At 45.1% G+C, this 20,263-nt stretch overlaps 1 protein-coding gene across 1 annotated transcript in view; it reads right to left on the bottom strand.

Moving 5' to 3' along the window:
* Window positions 1–524: 524 nt before the first annotated feature.
* The window catches only part of Ubac2 (UBA domain containing 2), a 155,098-nt gene continuing 135,359 nt past the window's right edge, over window positions 525–20,263 (bottom strand). Inside the window, exons 8-9 of the mRNA XM_027938811.2 lie at window positions 14,304–14,426; window positions 525–1,805 (exon numbers count right to left, since the gene is read on the bottom strand). Coding sequence (XP_027794612.1) covers window positions 1,698–1,805; window positions 14,304–14,426 — 231 coding nt within the window. The 3' untranslated portion in view covers window positions 525–1,697. The remainder of the gene's footprint in view (window positions 1,806–14,303; window positions 14,427–20,263) is intronic.

The raw sequence follows: 20,263 nt of genomic DNA, 5'->3' as shown, positions 1-20,263 counted from the left end.
GAACTACCATAAGACTTTGCTGTACTACTACTCAGTATTTACCCAAAAGAATTAAAGTCAGCATACCATAGTGATCCCTGCATGCCCATGCTTACAGTGCAATTCACAATGGTCAAATTATGGAACCAGCCTAGGTGTCCATCAACAGATGAATGAAGAAAATGTATATATGTGCTCTGGATTTTCTTTTTAGCCATAAAAAAAAACAAACTTATGCTATTTTGCAGGAAAATGGATGAAACTTGAGAGCATTATGTAAAGCTAAATAAGCCAGACTCAGAAAGTCAAGGGTCATTATGTTTGCTCTCAAATGTGGAAGCTAGAGATTAAAAAAGGGGGGGTGGGGGGAGAGAATTTCATGAAAACAGACAGAAGCCCAGCAGAGTAGAGGAATGGGACGGGGCGGCTCTGGGGATCAAACTCACCAAGTTATGTTATGTGCATGTGTGAATATATCACCATGAATCCCATTGTTACATATGATCTCAATGCACCAATAAAATTAATTTAAAAATACTGAAAAGTAAAACACATTAAAAACTTTATTGTAAGTATCACACATCTAAATTTGCATCAATTTGATACAGTGCTGCTCGTTTTGTGGAACATACCAGTCACACAATTCGCTTACATGGTAATAGTCAACCTGCTCTGGAGCTGGTCACACCACAGTGGCCACCTCCTGCCTCCCCACCTCCCTGACTGCATTTCTGCAGTCTGCTCTGCCTCACCCACCACAGGAGCCAGGCCCGGGGCCAGGGAGAACCTGCTGCCAGATGGGCCTGCTGTGAGCGTGGAGGGAGATAGGTTAGCCCTGTAGCGGGATGAGGGTCAGCAAGGCTCTTTCTCTTCTCTTCTGGGGCTAAGCCTGCAGTGGGTCAGCCACCATGCTCTCTGGCAAAGCCCTGCAAGGCTCCAGAAAGCAACTATTCCCTTTGTCCTGTGACACCCCCAAGCCTGAGTGGCTAACTCTGACTTGTCTGAGCAAAATTAACCTCAAGTAAGCGTCATGGTGTATTCCAGAACCTCAAGTCAGTACTTGATTACCATCATTATTTGTAATGGAAGTTGGGAGAATGAGCTGGAGAAATTCCCTGACTGGAACAGGCTGGAACAGTGTGGAGCTGGGATGAGCTTTAATTTCTCCCTCATCACCGAGGCCCGATGGATACAGCTCATCCCCTGGGAAGTGGGGACACTGACAGCCAGTGGGATTTGAACAAAGTTCAACAACAAAAAAATCGTGATTAAAAAAGTCCATAAAGAATAAAGAATACTTTTACGTGTCCTTTCTTGAAGTACCATTACCTGTCCCTCTTCATGGTGGCGATGATCAGAGGGTACATAGGAAAAGTCACTGCGGTAAGAACATTACAATAGTAATGGTTTCCCATCTGGACTGCTTTTCAATTGCCCACAGAAATCTGCAATTTTAATGCACCTGAACACAGTAGGAATGAATGATGATTCTCCAGATTAAGGAAAATGCCTAATAAAAAAATAAAGATAGAAAATACATGCTAATTTAATGGCAAACTTATTTTGGTACTACAACAGTAATCATCTCGGAGACAGAGAAGAGGTGCAGTGGGAACCACCCTCTCCCCGTGAGACATCGCTGCCAGAGCCTTCTTGGTACTTGGGCTGAGGTGGTGGTGGGGACCATGCCACTGCCAGTCAGTGGCTGGACTGGAACATCAGTGCTGCAGTAGGAAGTTGGTGGCCACATTGAGGTCATTGTTTGAGGCTCTTAAGGCTTCCAAAGCGTCACCTCTGGAGAATCCCATCTCCATGAGCCGCGCGACCTGTGAACAGACAGCAGAATCCAGGAGGTTGGCGACAGCACTGCTTATCCTCCGACCCCCAAAAGGCTCCTGTGTGAACTTTGTAGGAAGGGTCAAAACTGAAACCACCACCTCCTCCCCCAAAAAAGAACCCAAACCAACTAACTGGTTTCTATTCCAATGTGAAATCTTCTGTTCTAAAAAGCATAACAGGTACCAATTTACTACATATGGTCAATAAATATGCATTATTATCTCATATAACTTCATTTTATAGTTGAGGAAATGGGGCTTCTCAGGGTCAGTGACCCACTGGGACCAGGCCTTAGGAGCAGCCAGGCACAAGGGGTCAGAATGCATCACTGGGACACTCCCGATCAAGCTTCTGCTCTGACCTAGGACAGGCAGGTGTCACATGCATGTGAACTGCCTCACTGGACGCTTGCTCCTGAGGATCACGACGCGCTTTCAGTCCTTGGGTAACACATCAGCCCTTGCCTCTGGGGGCTGAGGCCTTGTCCGCCTGTGGCCTCTGCAGGCAGCAGCAGTGGTGGCCATGTACACAGGAGGCAGAGCTTGGTGTGAGGCAGCTGAAGCCCGCGGGGACACAGCCACACCAATCCTGGGGCTACGAATGCAGCTTCCTGCACTTTGTACAGTCTCCAATGTTTGAATCGGCAATATTACTAAAGTTTACCTGTAATCTGTTTTCCCAACTAAGAAGGACTATAAAAATATTGATAGCCTTGGATTAGCTACAGGAATCCAGTTTTTGCACTTATATTAAAATTGATCATACCTGCACCAACATGGTAAGAGATGATACTCTTATAACCGTTGAGATTTTCAATGACATATGCATTAAAGAGGCTCTGTGGACTGACCTGAGGACTCCCTCACCATTTAAGAATTCCTTTCAGATAGGAAGTGATACACTGGCCACACATGGAAGAACAGGTCCACCACTCTTCTCCTGCCCCTGCTCAGGGAACTCTGGGTGTCACCGAGTGGGGGTGAGGTCCGCGTGCACAGGGCTGGAGGAGGGGCTGACTGGCAGGGCCAACATGATGGAAGGCCCCAGTGAGAAGAAGAGGGTGCAGGGCAGTGGAAAGGACTCAGGGGACCCCCAGGCCCAGTCCCCACCTCCCTCAAGAGCCTTAGGGAAACTGCTGAGAGGGCGTGGGGATACACAGGAGGGGACGCTTCTCAGAAGTGGAGTGCTAGCTGGTGTTTAGAAACTGAAGGCGTCATTCATTTCATTACAGGTTGTGAGCACTGACAGGGTGAAGACTAGGACCTAACTCTGCAGCAGGAGGGCTGCTCCTCCCGACTACTTCCACTCCAGCTCCACCGTCACAGAAATGCACAGCGGGCTGCACCCTCGATGTGGCTGCTGACTAGAGGACAGGCCTGTGCTGTAGCGGGGGTCCACCCAGGTGAGCCAGTGAGATGTGGCCCAGGCACAGCAAGGCGGTGCCCACAGGTGCCCTGAGCGCAACTCCCTGGCTTGATGGACAGCCTGGAGAGAACACAGAAATCTTCTAGCTTCGTTTCCCTCCCAAGGAAATACTCACCTTTTCTAGAATATCAGCCTTGGCCCAAGGCACCAGGGTTGCTCTGCATATCTAGTGGAAAGTTCTTCCTTGTACAAGCAGAACCTGATCTTCATGGGACGTCACAGGTCCTAATTTTGCCCTTTGAAGTGGCAGAAAGCAACCCCACGTCCCCTTCCCAGGAGAAGGATGTGACAGCCCTGTGCACGCGCACCTCACTCCCACTTGGTGACACCCAGAGTCCCCTGAGAGAAGCAGGGGCAGGAGAAGAGTGGTGGACCTGCTCTTCCCTGTGTGGCCAGCGTATCACTTCCTTTCTCCCTCTATCCCTTGGCTCCTCTGGGGAACACTCCCAGCCCCCTGGCTCCGTGGTTGCCCCTTGGCTGGGTGCTGCCTCTGCCTGGGAGGGGTCTCTTCCCTTGGCCCATCAGCGGCTCTTCACCTGTGGGCTCTTGGAGTGCCTGCTCTCCCCAACGTCTCCTAGTCCAGAGGACTCAGGACGAGAAGTCCTCGGGGGTCCCACCTTCTTGTCCCGGGCTCACTGAGGCTGTCCCCACCACTGGACTGTAAACTCTCTGAGAAGAAGGGCTATGGCTGCTTTGTTCATTCCTGTGTTTCAGGATCCAGCAGCTTCCAGCCTGGTCCCTTCTGTCCCATGCTCTCATTTATGCATCACCTCAAAATGTGCCTAGAACAGAGCACAACACCGCGGGCGTGGGCTGACCTGAGTCCTGGGTGCTGGAGGGCCGCCCTCCTCTGACCTTGCCGTCCACTTAGATGAAGACAGCACAGGACGCTTTTGAGGAAGCAGACTTGTGTGCACACGTGCTTTGCGCAGGGAGCCTTATCGTGGGACTTGGTGTTTACCAGACAGAGAAAATGACCAAGTAGAAACAGCATAATTCTTTCAAAAAGTGAGAATTTACACTGAAAACCTTTGGGAAATTTCACCTGAAGCTCTTCAGACCAGGTTTCTCAATCCTCACTTCTAGGCACATGACATTGCACATCCCTGCCTGTTTTCTAGCCAACTAAAATGAATTATTTTTTATTTTAATTTTGTTGTCAACCAGGTTAGTTATCTCCCTCAAATTTGTATCACCCTGAAATTTGCTTAGTAAACTTTTCAAATTCGTTGGTGCTGAGATGTCACACAGCATCCTGGTGACATCCTGTGCCAGCAAGATTACTGTGGTACCTTGGATGAACACAATCTTTTTGATGTTCACAAGTCACCTGGTTTAGGCTCTGCCAGATGCCAAATATCAATTTTGCCATCCTGTTCTTGGGATTCACTTTCTCCTTTCGTTAGGGGCATTTTGAAGCTGAGTGTTAGTCCCCATCCTTTCTGGAGCCCCGTGTCCGGGGTGGGGGATGGGCTGGGGGACCAGCACCGATTGCACTGCAATAAGAGGGAAATCTCTGGACTGGGCAGGATTGACACGAGCTCTTAAGCTGTTGGTCTCAACCGTCTGCAGTTAGGGAACTCTGTCCCAGGCCAGTGAGGAGCTGTCAGCCACCTTCTTTCCATCCATTATCTCTGCAAAAGTGAAACCGCAGGCCCACTTCAATGGCTTGGAAAAGGCTGCCTTTACTATTCCTCTTGGTCACCTCAAGCACAGCTGAGGACCGGCTGCTTCTGTGCACCTGGCCAGCAGGAGCAAATCTATTTGCTCTCCATTAGCACAGCATGGGGGTCAGGATTCACTGGAGCTGCAGAGCCCAGTTCAACAGAAGTTGGGGCACCTGACCTTTCCTCCACTGGTGAAGATGCTGATGGCAGGTGGTGACATGCAGGCCGCCACAGCAGAGCAGCAGCCAGGCTGCAGGGGCCCCATTGTCTGGAATGCCACTGTGTCTTAGCCACATAAGCAATGTCCAGCGTGAGGAGCAAAAGCTTTTCTTCCTTCTGAGGTCATTCCCTCTTAGGCGTGTGCAACCACACGCACACTGGCACTGGCTCACGGCCCAGCCTGGCTTTTCACAGGTCTCTGCAGAAGACTTTCTGCCATCTGAGCAGGCTGTGGGCTGGCAATGCAGGCTGAGGTGGGCCACCAGGCCCACTTAGGACGGAGCTGGTTTGGACCTTGCATGTTCTTTAGAAGTGAGAAGACCAGTGTGATTAGAGGGTTTTCATTGCTGATAAACTGGGTATGTTTGTCAGAGAAAATGACTAAGTAGAAATAGTTAGCATTTTTTTTTTTTTTAAATGAACATTTATAGTAAGAAATGGTACGTGTCAAGCTCCTCTCACAAGCAGAACACAACATGGATAAATGAAAGTGTATGCTTGGGCTTAAGTATGTGGGTGAAAACCGGCCAACCTGGAGGGAAGCCCCTGCTGCCCCTTCTTCAGGCCATCCCTGAGTTCAGTCCAGGTGGTAAGAATGGGAGTAACAACTAGCCACACAAAGAACAGACACCCACAGCTTTCTCTGGTGGGCACTAAAAATGACTGCTGTGGACCTTAGCACCTACTGGCTCAGAGAAGCCCTCGCTGCCCAATCCTAGCGCGTCCCATTCCTGCCTCTTCTGTGAAGGACTCAGGAGTGCTCCGAAGACCAATTCCTCTGTTTCAATGGCAGAAAGACAAAAGTGAGGCCTCTCCAGTTCACACTTAGAAACCAAGAGGGCCACATGCTGCAGATTTCTAGTTTAAAATGACATAAACAAGAACTGGCCTAAGAAATCTAACATGATGAGACCAAATGAAGCCAGAGGATGGGGACAGCCTTCTTTTTTAAAAGGTGAACATAGAATTTTAACAAAAAGGCCAGCATTATTTTAGTGACTCTTGGAAATACTTTATAGATTCTAGCAGATACTCAATCCCAGTGATTATATGAATAATGGTATTTATAGAAACTCAGCCCACCTCCTGCCCCAGCCAAAGCAGAGATTTTAGCTTCCACATGTATTAAATCACACCCAAAGCCTAAACTAATGGCTTCTCTGTGGGCTGCTTCCTATCTTTGCAGTTCAGCTATGGGATGAGAAACCTCAGGTCTAACCATGAGAACCTGATCAGATTTAACACCCAAGGGAGGGGAAATCCTCACTGTAGTCTCTCAGTTTGATTTGGCCAGATAACGAAAGCACATCATGGCCAGTTGAAACCCAGTGGTTCAAGCCAGGATGAGCAGGTGCAGCCGGCCCCCTGCTGTCTGGCTCCCTGAGGTCCTGGCCAGGTCTGCCTCATTTCCACCCAAGGGACAGGGTGGTGCACTCAGTGCTCTGGTCGTGGAGCATGAAGCTGGGGCATCTGAGCTGTGCGAGTTCTTTAAGAAATTGGTGGTCCTCTGGCAAAAATAGCCATAAGCATCTCAAGGACAAAACAAGAGAGTGAAGACACTCAAAAGTCTTCAAGAACAGGCACGACGGAGCATTTTCTGCCGTGAGCAGAGCCAACAGCAGGGCTACACACACTCTCATTGAGTCAGCCACACTGTCAACAGCCGTCTGTCTGGAAAACTTACAAAATGCCCATGGGAGTTTTCTGAGCCTGTCCTTCAACATTCGCTCTCAGAGCACCGTGAATACCCTCCTCCTGCTCCCACAGCAGAGTTTCCGTTGAAAATCCTCACCGCGAAACATCAGATCAGTGCAGCTCAGTTTTTAGTCCAAAAATCGAAACCGTCTTTTTCTCTAACTTTGTTTAGAAGCTAGCTATGGTTGGTTACTGTCCAAACAGGGTCCTCTACTCTTGTCTTTTACACAACTGTCTATTCAGACTCAAATATGCCAGCAGAGGCACACACCTGTAATCCCAGCAGCTCAGGAGGCCGAGGCAGGAGGATCGCGAGTTCAAAGCTAGCCTCAGCAATGGCAAAGTGCTAAGCAACTCAGTGAGGTCCTGTCTCTAAATAAAATACAAAATAGGGCTGGTGATCGAGTGGTCAAGTGTCCCTGAGTTCAATCCCTGGTACCCTCCCCCTAAAAGTTCTTCAAATGTACTATCCAATGTCTGTCTTCTGTGATGTGCCAGAGGAGAGGCGCAGGGATGATTTGACTTTCGGACACCAACCACAGGCTGGGACTGCAGTAGATGCAGAGCCTGGCTTTGCCTCTGGGGGCTGAATGTGACCATGGGCATGCCCAGGTGCCCACCAGGGGCAACTTCTCCTGCATCAGCTGCCTGTGTCATGGGCCAGACACCACAGCGTCAGCAGCCCTCTGCAACCCCCTGTGACGCAGCCTTGTGGCTGGCTGACCCAAGGTAGGGAACCCAGACAGGAACAGGCGCCACCACAAAGCACTGTCACTGTCAGCTGACAACCTTCCGAAGAACAAGATGGAATACACTTTTCCCATATCACCGTTCCAAAGAGACCACACTGAATGAGGAAAATCCTAGAGATGGAGATAAATCTATACCACTTTCCCTTTTTAAAAAAATTTAAACATCTATGATTGGGCTATGTGTACGCATGTCTTCCACCTCAAGATAATTCTTATCCAAGGAAACTAGTGAAACCCCACTTTGTATTCATAATTAACTCCTTTTTGTAACTTGTAAAATGGGACATTTGTTCCAATGACATTCATTACTAACTCCCATCAGGGACAACTGGGCTCCCTTTGTCCAAATGACACTGTGGTTTTATTTAACTTCCCTTTAGCTAAGGGTGTCAAAAACAAAGGGTGTTTGGGGTTCTTACTTCCCAAATTCTAACGCTTGTAGAAAGCAATACCCACCTTATGGTGGCCCCCACCTGATCCCTAGGGGTCAGTCACGTAAGGGGATTGCCCTTATGTGGTAGGCCACATGCACACCCTGTCTGGATAACAGGGGACACAGCTGGCTCTTCAACTCACCTCACAGCACCAGCTGCCCCTCCCTGCGTTCTGATGCAAGGTTCCTCCAGGATTCAGTGAGGCAGTGTGGCTCTCCCTTCCCTGTCCTCTGATGTTCCTTTCTCACACCTCCTGGTTGAGGAGTGGTTCCAAGTTATTTTACATCCTGCCTGGCCTTGGGCTGCCCAGAGACTCTCCTCTTTGGCCCCTGTTGCCTGCTTCTGGGTCAGGTAGGTAGTAGGTCCTCCATAAGGGTTGAGCGAGCTTCCTGCCTATATCTTTTTTAAAGCACCCAGCAGGATCGGGCACCACAACAAAGATGGTTTAATTATCCAATTGTCACCTGATATTTCATTGTAACAAGTGTACCTTTGGTGTCTTGTGAAGAAACACTCCCAATCAACCAGATTCACAGAGGTGGAAAGATCTGACACAGCTCAACTGTCTAGCACAGCTCTGAGTGAAAACTCAAGTTCTGAAAGGGAAGCCCACGGAGCACACCTTCTCTGTCTGACACTGAGTACCTGAGTGTGTCAGGCTCTGCGGGGAGGAAATGGGGCTGACCTGGTCCCAGCCCTCAGGGAGCTCCTGTCTACCAGGGAAACCAGACACCATGTGAGGCACAAAACCAACACCTGCTTACAGCAACCATGAGTATTCAGACCAGACACAGAGGGTGCACACGTGGGCATTAGTGAGGGCTCTGCTTCCAGAGGCTCAAGGTTTAGGTGGGTTTTTGGAGACGTGGTAAGGAAGCCTGTGTTGAGAGAACTTCATTAAGATATTGATTTTCAGATAACACATTTGTTTCAGAAAACACATTTGCTAGTTTATCAGTTAAGACTTTGAAGTATCCTACAATTCTCTCTCTTCTTGGGCTAATGGAAATCTCAGAGGACATAAATGGAATCCACATGACCTGTATCCTGTGTTATAAAATTGTCACTAAGGTACTGAGTGGCACTTGGTTGGGCCAGAGTCTTCCAAGCACCCAGGTGCACCATGTTTTCTAGGCAGGATGGAAGAAATTATAGCTGTGGCTGTGATAAGGAGCTACCTCTTCTTCTATGTCTAGTCCACCATCTGGGGAACCATGATGATGTCATTTCCTGTTTAACCCTCCCATGGCTGCAGCCTAACAGCAGAGTTCATGCTTGTGTGTCAGGCCTTGGGGAACCTGTTCCGCCTGCTTCCAGACAGTGTCCTGCCCTGCCCTCTGTGCCAACTTCACCTGAGTCTGGTGAACTTCCACTGGGCCCCTTCCCTGTGAAGGCCACTGCCCTGACCCTCACAGCACCAATTCAACAGCAGATGAGCCTTTTCCTGGCAGTGGTTTCCAGGCCTGTCTCCCTGCACTAGGCTCTAAACTCCGTCATGGCAGGAAATCCTACTTTATTTACCTCAGTATCAAGACATGAATGGAAGAGAGGAAGTGGAAATTTGTTTATCTTCCTTTTGTTAAGTCCTAGCTTTTTTTGTCCTGTTTAACTTCCTCGTCTGATTTCATCTGAACGGTCATTTTTTTTAAACCTTGCAGAGGGTTCAAAAGAGACACACTTAATAATTTTTTCTCCTTTGATTTAAAAATATGTAAATATGTCCATATTTCATTATTTGTTAATTTTGAATATTAGTGTAGTATAAAAATACCAGCTTAAGAAAAAAAAAAAAAAAAAAAGAAAGAAAGAAAAAGAGAAGCTGGGTGTGGTGGCACATACCTGTGGTCCCAGCTACTTGAAAGGCTGTGGTAAGAGGATTGCAAGTTGAGTCCAGCCTGGGCAACTTAGTGAGATCTTGTATCAAAATAAAATTTATAAAAAAGGGCTGGGTGTAGCTCAGTGGTAGAGTGCTTGTTCAGCATGTAAGGCCCTAAGTTAGATTCCCAGTACTATAAAACAAGAAAGCTATAAAAGTACTATAAAACAAGAAAGAGAGAGACAGACAGGCAGATATCCTTATTCTGAAGATAGAAGACACCTCAGCACATTCGATTACTGAAGGGAGTTCACTGGACAGCTAGCTCTTGGTTTTGACCCTATCTCCTTTGGTCTTCCTCTCCCCTCCTCCTTCTCCTTCCCCTCCTCCATCACTCGCCTGGCAGGACCCTCTACACTACCTGACCCTCACTGGACCTGGAGCTGGTGACACCCTTCTGGTCCTCCTGGCAGCCCTGCAGCCTCGCTCCTGCACAGCTGCTTCTCACGGTCACTTGTTATTCCACGGCTCATCCGACATCCCCCACCCCTCGGCCCACTTCTTGGAAAGTTCTGTAATCCGGCAGGGACCGGCTTTTTCCCTCATGCTCCTCTCTGCACGTGTGCACCACGATGGCCAGAGCAGGCGTCTTGTCCTTCAGTTCCCGGGGACTGCCTTTAGCAGTCTGTGTAGTTTGCCAGTCTGGGCAGCGTGAGGCACAAGGTGCAGCTCAGGGCTCTGCAGCCTTGCCTAGCTTGCCCCCATGGGATCTACCCTGTGGCCATGTTAAGAGGGACAGGGATGGCATCTCCGAGGCAAAGGTGCTATGGGTGTACCCACCAAAAACAAGACTGGGTTCTGAGAAACCAAAAAATCTTAACAGCAAAAAAAGCAAATGTAGAAGAGGTGGCAGATGTCTATGGCCGTCTGTTACACTAAGACTGGGCTGAGGAAGGAGGCACACTTTCTCAAAAGAACATTCTGCTTTCAAATTCATTGCATATACTTCCCATCTACTGGATTTTACTGAATAACTCTCATTAAAAATATCTGAGGTGTATGGTTATTAGAAATGCTTATATGAAGTTTTCTGCTATTTTTCTGGGTTTAGAAAATTATGAAGCTTCTTTAATGCATTATATGACTCATTTACAAACACATTTAAAAAATTAAGGATAAAAAGTTATTAAAGTTGGCTTAATGTTTTATTAACATAATATTTTAGACAGTAGCTAGCATTAACAAACTAATCGAGAGCTCATACAGTAACTCTGTACACTTCATCATAAACATCTTGAAAGGAGGATCAGTGGTTTTTTTTTTTTTTAATCTTTTATACTCACTGTAGCACCTACCCAAGAAATGCTGAGACTGCATAATAAATAACACTTGTGAGCCCTGTGTCTTTAGTGCCATGATGGTTTGTATCTGCCACTTTCAGGATAATCAAGAACCACAAAAAGCAAGACTTAGAAAAATCAGTGAGCAAGAAAGTGTAAATAACCTCTTGCACATGTGCATCTTCTCACAACCCAGAGCAGGGGAGAATTAACTGCTGCTTTAGACTGATATGGACATCATGTTAACCTCACTGTTATCATTCTGGGAGGATCAGGAAAAGTGATTCATTTTTTAAAAACCCCTAAAGACTTCAATTACACACATTCTTCTTGTTCTCTGTTTTTGACACTCTTTCCCTGTCAAAGTGCCAAAACCAAGAAATATCTCACCTTTAAATACCTCATGCCCTTAACGGCTTCGTGAAGAAGGTGACTCACTGCTATACCAAGTAAACAATAAGGTAACAGAAGTTTGATCTTTCCACCTGGATTTGAGACTATTATCTTACTTTTCAATCTGTTACTATAAAGATCTTATCCCTGGGGACAGCAGTTGTTGAAAAGTTCTCTAAACAGGTAGAGGAGAAGTGCTCTGGCTGCACAGCCCCCTGCCCGCCTGAGCCAAGGGGTGGACAGGCACAGTTGTCAGGCACATTTTAGTTTCTCTCAAAAGCATTTACCATGGTCTAATCCAGGGGTGCTGGGGGAGCCTCTCTAAGGGCCACTGGTAGAGTTCCAGAAAACCTGAGGACACAGTTTTGCCACCAGGTTGGGTGCCCTGCTCTTTGTTACTCTAGGGCTAAGAGATGAGGAACCTCCAGGCATGGTGTGGCCAGTTGTGAAATGATGATCTTGATTTGCTTTGTTTGATGAGAAAAAAAACAGCATACACAGAAGAAAAATTTCCAGTTTGAAATAATTTCAAACTTGGGGAAGTTTCCTGAATAGTAACAAGAAACCCTATTTACATCTTCATTCAGATTCAGCAACTGTTATTTTGTTAACTGTTTTCCCTGTTTCTCTGTCTGCACACACAGAGCATGTGCACATTCACTCTCACTCACAGACTGTTCCTGAGCTACCCAAGGGTGGGCTGCACACAGCTCCCTTTAACTTCCTTTAATGCTTCTGTGCGCATTGTCTAAAAACAAGAGTATTCTCTTTCCTAACTCGTCAGTATGGATGCCAAATCCTGCAATTTAACACGAACATGATACTATTTCTAATTTACAGTATAATCTCATCCTAAAAGGGCCTCCCCAGCCCCTGATTTTCCCTATAGAGAATCTTGTTCAGTATCGATACTGAATCTTGTTCACTATCGAGGTGGCAAGGCTCCCCAGTTCCGGTAATATAGAATGGTCTGTGACATGAGGGTTCCTGAAGAGCATAGGCCAGGTATTTTAGAGAATGTCCCTCATACTGGTGAAGTTCTGTGCCTGAGTGTAGCACTCAACAGCCGTGCGCCTCTCAGGGTGTGAGCATGATGTCTCTGTTCAGCACTGCTAATGTTACTTTGGTAACTCGGTGAAGGGGTTGCTCAATATACAGTTACTGTTTTCTTTTTATAATTAAGTAACTTGTGCAGACATACTGTGAGAGTATATTCATCCCCAAGTCTTCACATACTGATGATTCTTCCCTGAACTGATTTTTATTTTTACCATGATGGTTACAAAAGTAATTTTCCAATACTGCTATGCTTTCTGCAGTATGTGAAATTCTACTAAAAGGAAATGCATTTCCTTTCTTCTGTGTAGGTATTTATGTAATATTTATCTATTAATATCGGTATAAACTCACGAATTCTCCCTCAATGGATTATACCATACTACTGTCCTCATTTATGTGCTCAAATTCAGGATAGATGTGGCCAGGGGACCCTCAGCGGGCTCGGGAGTCCTTATGACATGCCCCACCAGTTGCTGAGCACTTCCCCACTACCTGCACAAGATGTTCAAGGTTATCTTGCTCCTCCCCACCTGGGCCTGGGCCCACCATTTCTCTCAAGAGGTCTGGTTCCTTTCAGTGGGGAAAACTATTTGGAAACAGATCTGGGCACTGGGTGTGCTCAATGCTACTAGGATGTCATCGGCTTCTGATCCCTATCAGTCAGAGCAAGGGCAGGTGTGTGTGTAAGGACACACACACACACACACACAATCATGGTTTGTGCAGACATGCTAGTTCTGATCCAGCCCCCAAGGGTTCTTCCTTGCTGTCCCATGTTCTATATTTGTTCCTTCCTTTTTCCACAGTATGACACCTATTTCCTGTATTTCCTAATACACGTGACATAATTTTAGAATCCCATTCCCATGCTACTATGAAAAATAAACCTACAAAGAAGAGTCTTAAGATTTGTTTATAGTTTTTTTCTTTAGACTGTTCAAAAATTACTGAAATTAATTTCCATTTAATGTGATTATGTTATTCATTTGAAATATAGTTGAATCATTTTTTTTTCAATTTTACATTGGTGCCTATTCTTGTTGATCTGCTTTTCAAATATGTACAATATTAATATGATTTAAAATCACAAGTCAAAACCATACCAAAAGTGCTACTTTCTCCTTATCTTTCTACTTCTTTCCCACCTTTTGTAGGAAACCAACTTCATTAGCTTCTTGTATAAATAAAATAAAACAGATTTTAAAATCAGCCATCATAATGCATTTCTTTTTCCTAAATCAAACCTTCCTCAAACACATAAGACCTACCACAGCTGCTAATAAAGGTCCAAAGTTGTTGTCCCTGGTGGCAATTTAGCTGCTATAAAAATCTTTGTATTGATATGCCTGATTTCTTTCAAAATCAAGCTTTTATTTTCTTTCCTCCCCCTTCCCTTCCTTTTTTTTCCCCTTCTTTTTTTTTTTTTCTGCTACTGGGGGTTGAACCCAGGTTCTTATGCACTCTAGGTCAGCACTCTATACATTGAGTTAATCCCCAGCCCTTTTTATTTTGAGACAGGGTCTCAGTAAGTGGCCCACACTGGCCTTGAACTTGTGATCCTCCTGCTCTAGCCTCCTGAGTAGCTGGGATTATAGGCATGCACCACCATGCCAGGTTACAAAACCCAGGGCTTGACTTCTTGCTGGCTAAACCTCAGCACAGCCATACCAGGTGTGGCTGATTACCTGTTCCTCAGAAACCTCCAGAGGAGGGGAGGCCTGCTGTTCTGACCGACGACCATCTTGATAGTTTATGTTTCTCCGCTGACGTAAAGGAGGGAAAAGACGATTCCAATTGATCATTCCTCCCTGAAAAGAGAGTAACACAATCATAAGACATCAGGAGCAGAACCACTACCAGGCCTAGAGGAGGTTTCTCTCCAGGTGGCCACATAGAGGGACAGGGAATGGAATGTACTCATCTGCTCCAGGCCAGCAATTCAAGTCCTAAAGTTTCCCAGCCCCCTTCAAACGACAGGATAAAGCCAGCAGCCTGCTCAAGGTGCAGAGTAACAGGAGGTAGAAAACCAGTTTGTGCAACTGGTCATGAAGGATCAGACATTCCTAATCTTGGCCTGTGTCCCCACCGTCCCCATGGACTCTGTCCCAACAATGGTCAGCCTTTGCAGGAGGCCATCTCACTAGAGGCAGAAAGCTGGGTTTCTCCAGCCGCTCTTTAAGGAGCCACTCCTCCTCTGCACCCCATCTCCTCCAGTCCTCCTATGTAGGTAGAGTCTGAGTGTGCTTGGACGGCAGGCGGTAACACAACCTAGTCCAGCAACAGGCCAGAGAGGAAAGGGACGTCACACAAACAGAGCAAAAGACTCAGAAGTCAGGATCAGCGACCACCCTTCTGAGAGTGGCTTTATGGATACTTAATCGTGATAGTAATGTCATTTCTTGCTCAGTCTATGTCACCAATAAAAAAAGGTAACTCTGTGAAGAAAAATGTATTACATGATGCTTTTAAATTTCTTTAGCTATGTTTCAATCTTTGAATTTTCTAACTTAAATCTCTATTTCTAGATGTCTTCCAGTTATGGCAAAAATCACAGGCTAAGATAACCTGAAAATCTGCCTACTATCAAGACTTAAAAACACTAGATTAAATATTTGAAAATATTTTATGTGTACCTGAACACAAAAGGAAGGAATGGAAGGTTTCACAACATGAGAAACAAATGGACTCTGGGAACCAGAACAGAATCCAACAGGCTGCCTAGGCAGAGGCATGGGGGTAAACCCAGGCCCTGCCACACAGACCCGTGGGGTCATCCCTAGTGGGCTCAGGGGATAAGGCCCTGGGTTTGAAAGAGGCAGTGACTAGGAGATCAACTGTCTGCCTAAAAGGCACAACCTTTAACTGGCAGTACCCCAGTGAAAGAGAGGTTAACAAAAATCAAACCCCAGTAGGGCATGTGGTGCACACTTGTAATCCCAGTGGCTTGGGAGGCCGAGGCAGGAGGACTGTGAGTTCAAAGCCAGCCTCAGCAACTTAGTGAGGCCCTAAGCCACTCAGTGAGAACCTGTCTCTAAATAAAATACAAAAAAAGGGATGGGGATAAGACTCAATGGTTGAATGCCCCTGAACTCAATCCCTAATTATCTACCCGCCACCTGCCCCCACCCCCTCAAAAATCACACCCCAGAGCCTTTCCTTCTCAGGGAGAGGACTCCTGCTCCTGCCTGAGAAATGGGAACAAACTGGGGCAAATTTAGGGTTTAAGTTTCACTACATATGTACACATGAGTCTCAGAACTCATCAAAGTTATAGAAAAACTCCTGTGATCCTAACTACTCAAGAGGCTGAGGCAGGAGGATCACAAGATCAAGGTTAGCCTGGCCAACATTAGAAGACCCTGTTTTAAAAAGGGTTATGTGGTGGAGCCCTTGCTTAGCATACTCGAGGCCCTGGGTTTAATTTCTAGCACTGAAAACAAACAAACAAACAAAAAATAAAAGCTAGCTCAGGGATGGAGATGGATGCATCTAAGGGGCCAACCAGAAGCAAACCCAAAGTTACACTGAAGAGGGCTGGCAGTGTAGCTCAGTGGTAGAGCACTTACCTAGTATGTGCAAGGCCCTGAATTTCATCTCCACACCTCCAAACAAAAAGCCTCCAAAATCATCCTGGACAGATCCTCTCCTGCTCTGGGACTACATGGGATATATTATAGGTAAGGCTCCAGTGGTAAAAGATTCAGAACCCAGAAGCACAAAATCCACAAGGAGAAAACCATGTATAACAAACAGGATGAAATCCACAAGGAGGGGCTGGGGATGTGGCTCAAGCGGTAGCGCGCTCGCCTGGCATGCGTGTGGCCCGGGTTCGATCCTCAGCACCACATACAAACAAAGATGTTGTGTCCGCCGAAAACTGAAAAATAAACATTAAAATTCTCTCTCTTTAAAAAAAAAAGAAAGAAATCCACAAGGACTTCAATAGAGAACAACCTGGAAAGTGATTATTAAAAACAGAAGTCCTAAAGAGACTAAGATACACAAAGGTGACTTAAGAAAAGAATAAGGTATTATGAAAAAACTCAAGACAGATTTGGGGAAAAAAACAGAATAAAAATTAGGGAAACCGAAACCATTCCCACTTCCCCTCCAGCTAACAAATGTGAAATATAAAGAGACGGGAAAAAATGTCAGAGAAATATTAATCAAAGAAAGCTGATGTTGCTATATACCTATCAAATAAATAGACTTCATATCCAAGAAAGCAGACCTGTGAGCTTATCAGACACACCAGACCAGCAAATAACAATCCTACCCACCTGAAACACATAAGAGAAGAGCCACTCAAAACAAGAATACGGAGGCACACACTGATGGTCTTCTCAGACCATCCGGGAACAAGTTGAGTCATGACTCCTGACTCTGTCCTGGGGCTTCATCTTAGCTGGATCTCCCTGCTTGATGTGGCCCCCTTCAAAACTGCTGCCATCCAGACCCTCACCCAGAGGAAGCTCCTCGTCCTGAACAGCTCTGCACCCTGAACAATGCTTCCAGCTGGTTCTTACTCATCTAAGCACCTGGAGGGACTCTTCTGCTCTCTCTGCCTCTGCTCTCAGTGCTACCGCTTAAAACCTGGTGACCACTATGAACCATTAACACTGACAACCTGCAACTGGTGTGCCACTGTGTGAAGTGTGGTATGTGACTGGAGTTCTAGAGACAGTAATAATTAAGATTGGAATGGCATAAGAGAACCTGAGATTGCCTTGTCCTGGTTACCAGTGAGCCACAAACATCTGGTGAATTAAAGCTGCTGAAAGTGATGTAGCCTGTGAACGTATTGATATTCAATAAATTCTGATGTTGTGGGAAGACATGAACACATCAGAGTCTGGTGTATGTTGATGGCATAGTTTACTCACAAAAAAGACTCATAGAGGGAATCAATAAAACCCAGTGTTGACTGTTTTGGTTTTTTTTTAATATTTATTTTTTAGTTGTAGTTGGACAATACCTTCATTTATTTGTTTATATGTGGTGCTGAGGATTGAACCCAGGGCTTCATATGTGCTAGGCGAGGGCTCCACTGCTGAGCCACAACCCTAGCCCCGCCCCAGTGTTCACTGTTAAAAGGTCAAATAAAAGGGATAAATCTGGCAAGCTTGATAAAAAGACAAAGAAAGAAGCACAAATGAATCAAATTAGGAATAATAGAAGGGATAAATGATAGACTTTAAAAAAAATCTAAAAATACTTAATTCATACCAATAACTGATGAAATAGACAATTTTCTAGAAAAATATAACTTACTAAAACTCAAGAAAAAAAATAGAAAATGGTAATCATTTCTGAAATCTAATCAGGAGCATCTGCTAAAGCTCCATGCTTTGTGTGACTCAGCAAATCCACCTCTGGACAAGAGAAATGCAAACACATGCTCATCAAAGGGCGCCACCTTGAATGCCCTCAGAAGCAGTAGTCAAAGACAAGGACCACAGAAAGGCACATCAGCTGTAGGATGGGTACCTTACGTTGCAAAATGCAATGCTCTACAGCAGTCAGAACAAACGAACTTCGACTTGAACTTCAACTTGAACTTCAGCGTTGAGCAAAATAAATCACCAAGAGAACGTCTGTGATTTCTATTATATAAAATAGACTTTTATCCATGTATATTATATGTTAATTGAATAATGCAGTGGTACTTAAAACCATTCCCAAAAAGTCTATGAAAGCTTTAAGGACTCACTACCTCAGAGAAACTGTCCATAGAGAACAGAACAGGAAGCAGAGCCCACGCCTAGCCTAATATCTTGAGGCTGGTTTAATATTGTTTCCAAAATCAGACCAGTGCATTCTGAGAAAGAAGAATTATGGAACAATTTGTTTTCCATTTGTAGGCAGATACAACAATCCTAAACAAAATAAATAGCAAACACAACCCAACAGTACTTAAAATTAATCATTTTATCTGGTATGAGGTATTGAGTCAGAATTTATCTCCATAATCTTGGAAAATATAGGAATAAAATTCTCGCACTAACAGATTGAAGGAGAAAAACCAAGTGCTCATCTCAAAAGATAAGAAAACAGTATGATAAAACTCAGAACTCAGGGAAGTGACAAGAAAGCTCGCACCTCTGTACTCAGCACAAGCTGTAGCATAATGAGACTACAAACCAAGGCCAAACGCAACCACATACAACATGGAAAGAGAGAAACAGCCACCAACACTCACGGATTGTGACTGAACAGGCCAGAAGGGCTGGGTTTAGCACCATGTGGGGCACTGGCCTCCTTGGCACTTGGGAGGCCCTGGGTTCTTCCCCAGAGTCTGGGGGGAAAGGCAAGAATATGTTGAAGACAAGGGAGGATACTCTATTCGTTGTTAGGACTTCTGTAGTAATTGTGGTATTAACCCGAGACAGGCAAAGGGTCCAGAGGAGTTCAGAAATCAGAAGCGAACACAGCACGTGTCCTGTACAACAGAGGAGGCGACACAGGCCAGTGGGAAAGGGCTGTTTTGGGCAGTGCTGGGGACTGAACCCAGGGACACTCTACTACTGAGCTACAACTCCAGGCCTTTTTATTTCTTATTTTGACACAGGGTCTTGCTAAATTGCTCAGTCTGGTCTCAACCTTTCAATCCTCCTGCCTCAGCCTCCTGAGGTGCCAGACACATTACAGGCATGTGCCGCTGACCATTAAATGGTCATGGGTGTATGCCACTGACCATTTAATAAACAGGATTGGGAGGACTGGTCACAGACACAGGAAAAGACAAAATTAGACCTTTACCTCATATCATGCACAAAAATAACCTCCACAGATTAAAGATTTAAATGTGAAAAGCTAAAATGTTAAAACCTTCAAAAGAAATAAGAGAATATTTTTATGTCATTGGGCTAGGAAAAGATTTCTAAAACAAACATATAAAGCATAAGTCACAACAAAAAAAGATGGCTAAAAATGACTGCACTACCAGTTAAGAACTTCTGTATTAAAATTCAATTGTTGTTGACTAAAAAAAGTAAAAGGCAAACTACAGATTGAGAGAAAATGTTTACAACATGTATCTGCCAAAGGACAGTATTCATAATATATATAGAACACTAAGGACAAAAAGTAAATGACAGGAGAAAAGTAGATAAATGTATGTAAGTAGATAATTCATGGAAGAGGAAATCCTGAATTAATAAATATTTGAAAAAACGTTTAACCTATTAGGGAAATGCAAATGAAAACAATTAGTTATCTTGTACCCACAAGATAAAATTAAAAAGTCTAACAATATCACATGTAGGGATGGTGTAAAGGAAATGTGAACTCTAAATTGCTGATGAGAGTAAAAATTGAAAGCAAAGTCTTAAGATCTAGTAAAGCTTCTCATTCTATGATCCAGCGACTTCATCTCTACATGGTTACAAGTGCCAAAGGGGCAGTTTATGAGAATGTCCTGTGATGCACTTATTATATTGGTAAGACGACGTAAGAAATTCAGCTGTTCCTAACTAGGGAAAGAGTGTTTCTGTTACATAAAACACTACTGTATGAACAGCTAGAAGGAATGAACTAGGCCTACATGGAGAAAACCAAAACTACAGTGTTCAATGAATGAAGAAAGTTTTACAAGAATATGTAATACCATTTACATAAATGTTTAAATACTCCGAAAAACAGTAGA

This window comes from Marmota flaviventris, chromosome 4, assembly GCF_047511675.1.
Source record: "Marmota flaviventris isolate mMarFla1 chromosome 4, mMarFla1.hap1, whole genome shotgun sequence".
Classification (NCBI taxonomy): domain Eukaryota; kingdom Metazoa; phylum Chordata; class Mammalia; order Rodentia; family Sciuridae; genus Marmota; species Marmota flaviventris.
Note: the sequence above shows the minus strand (reverse complement) of the source record. Positions and strands in the feature narration are given on the sequence as shown.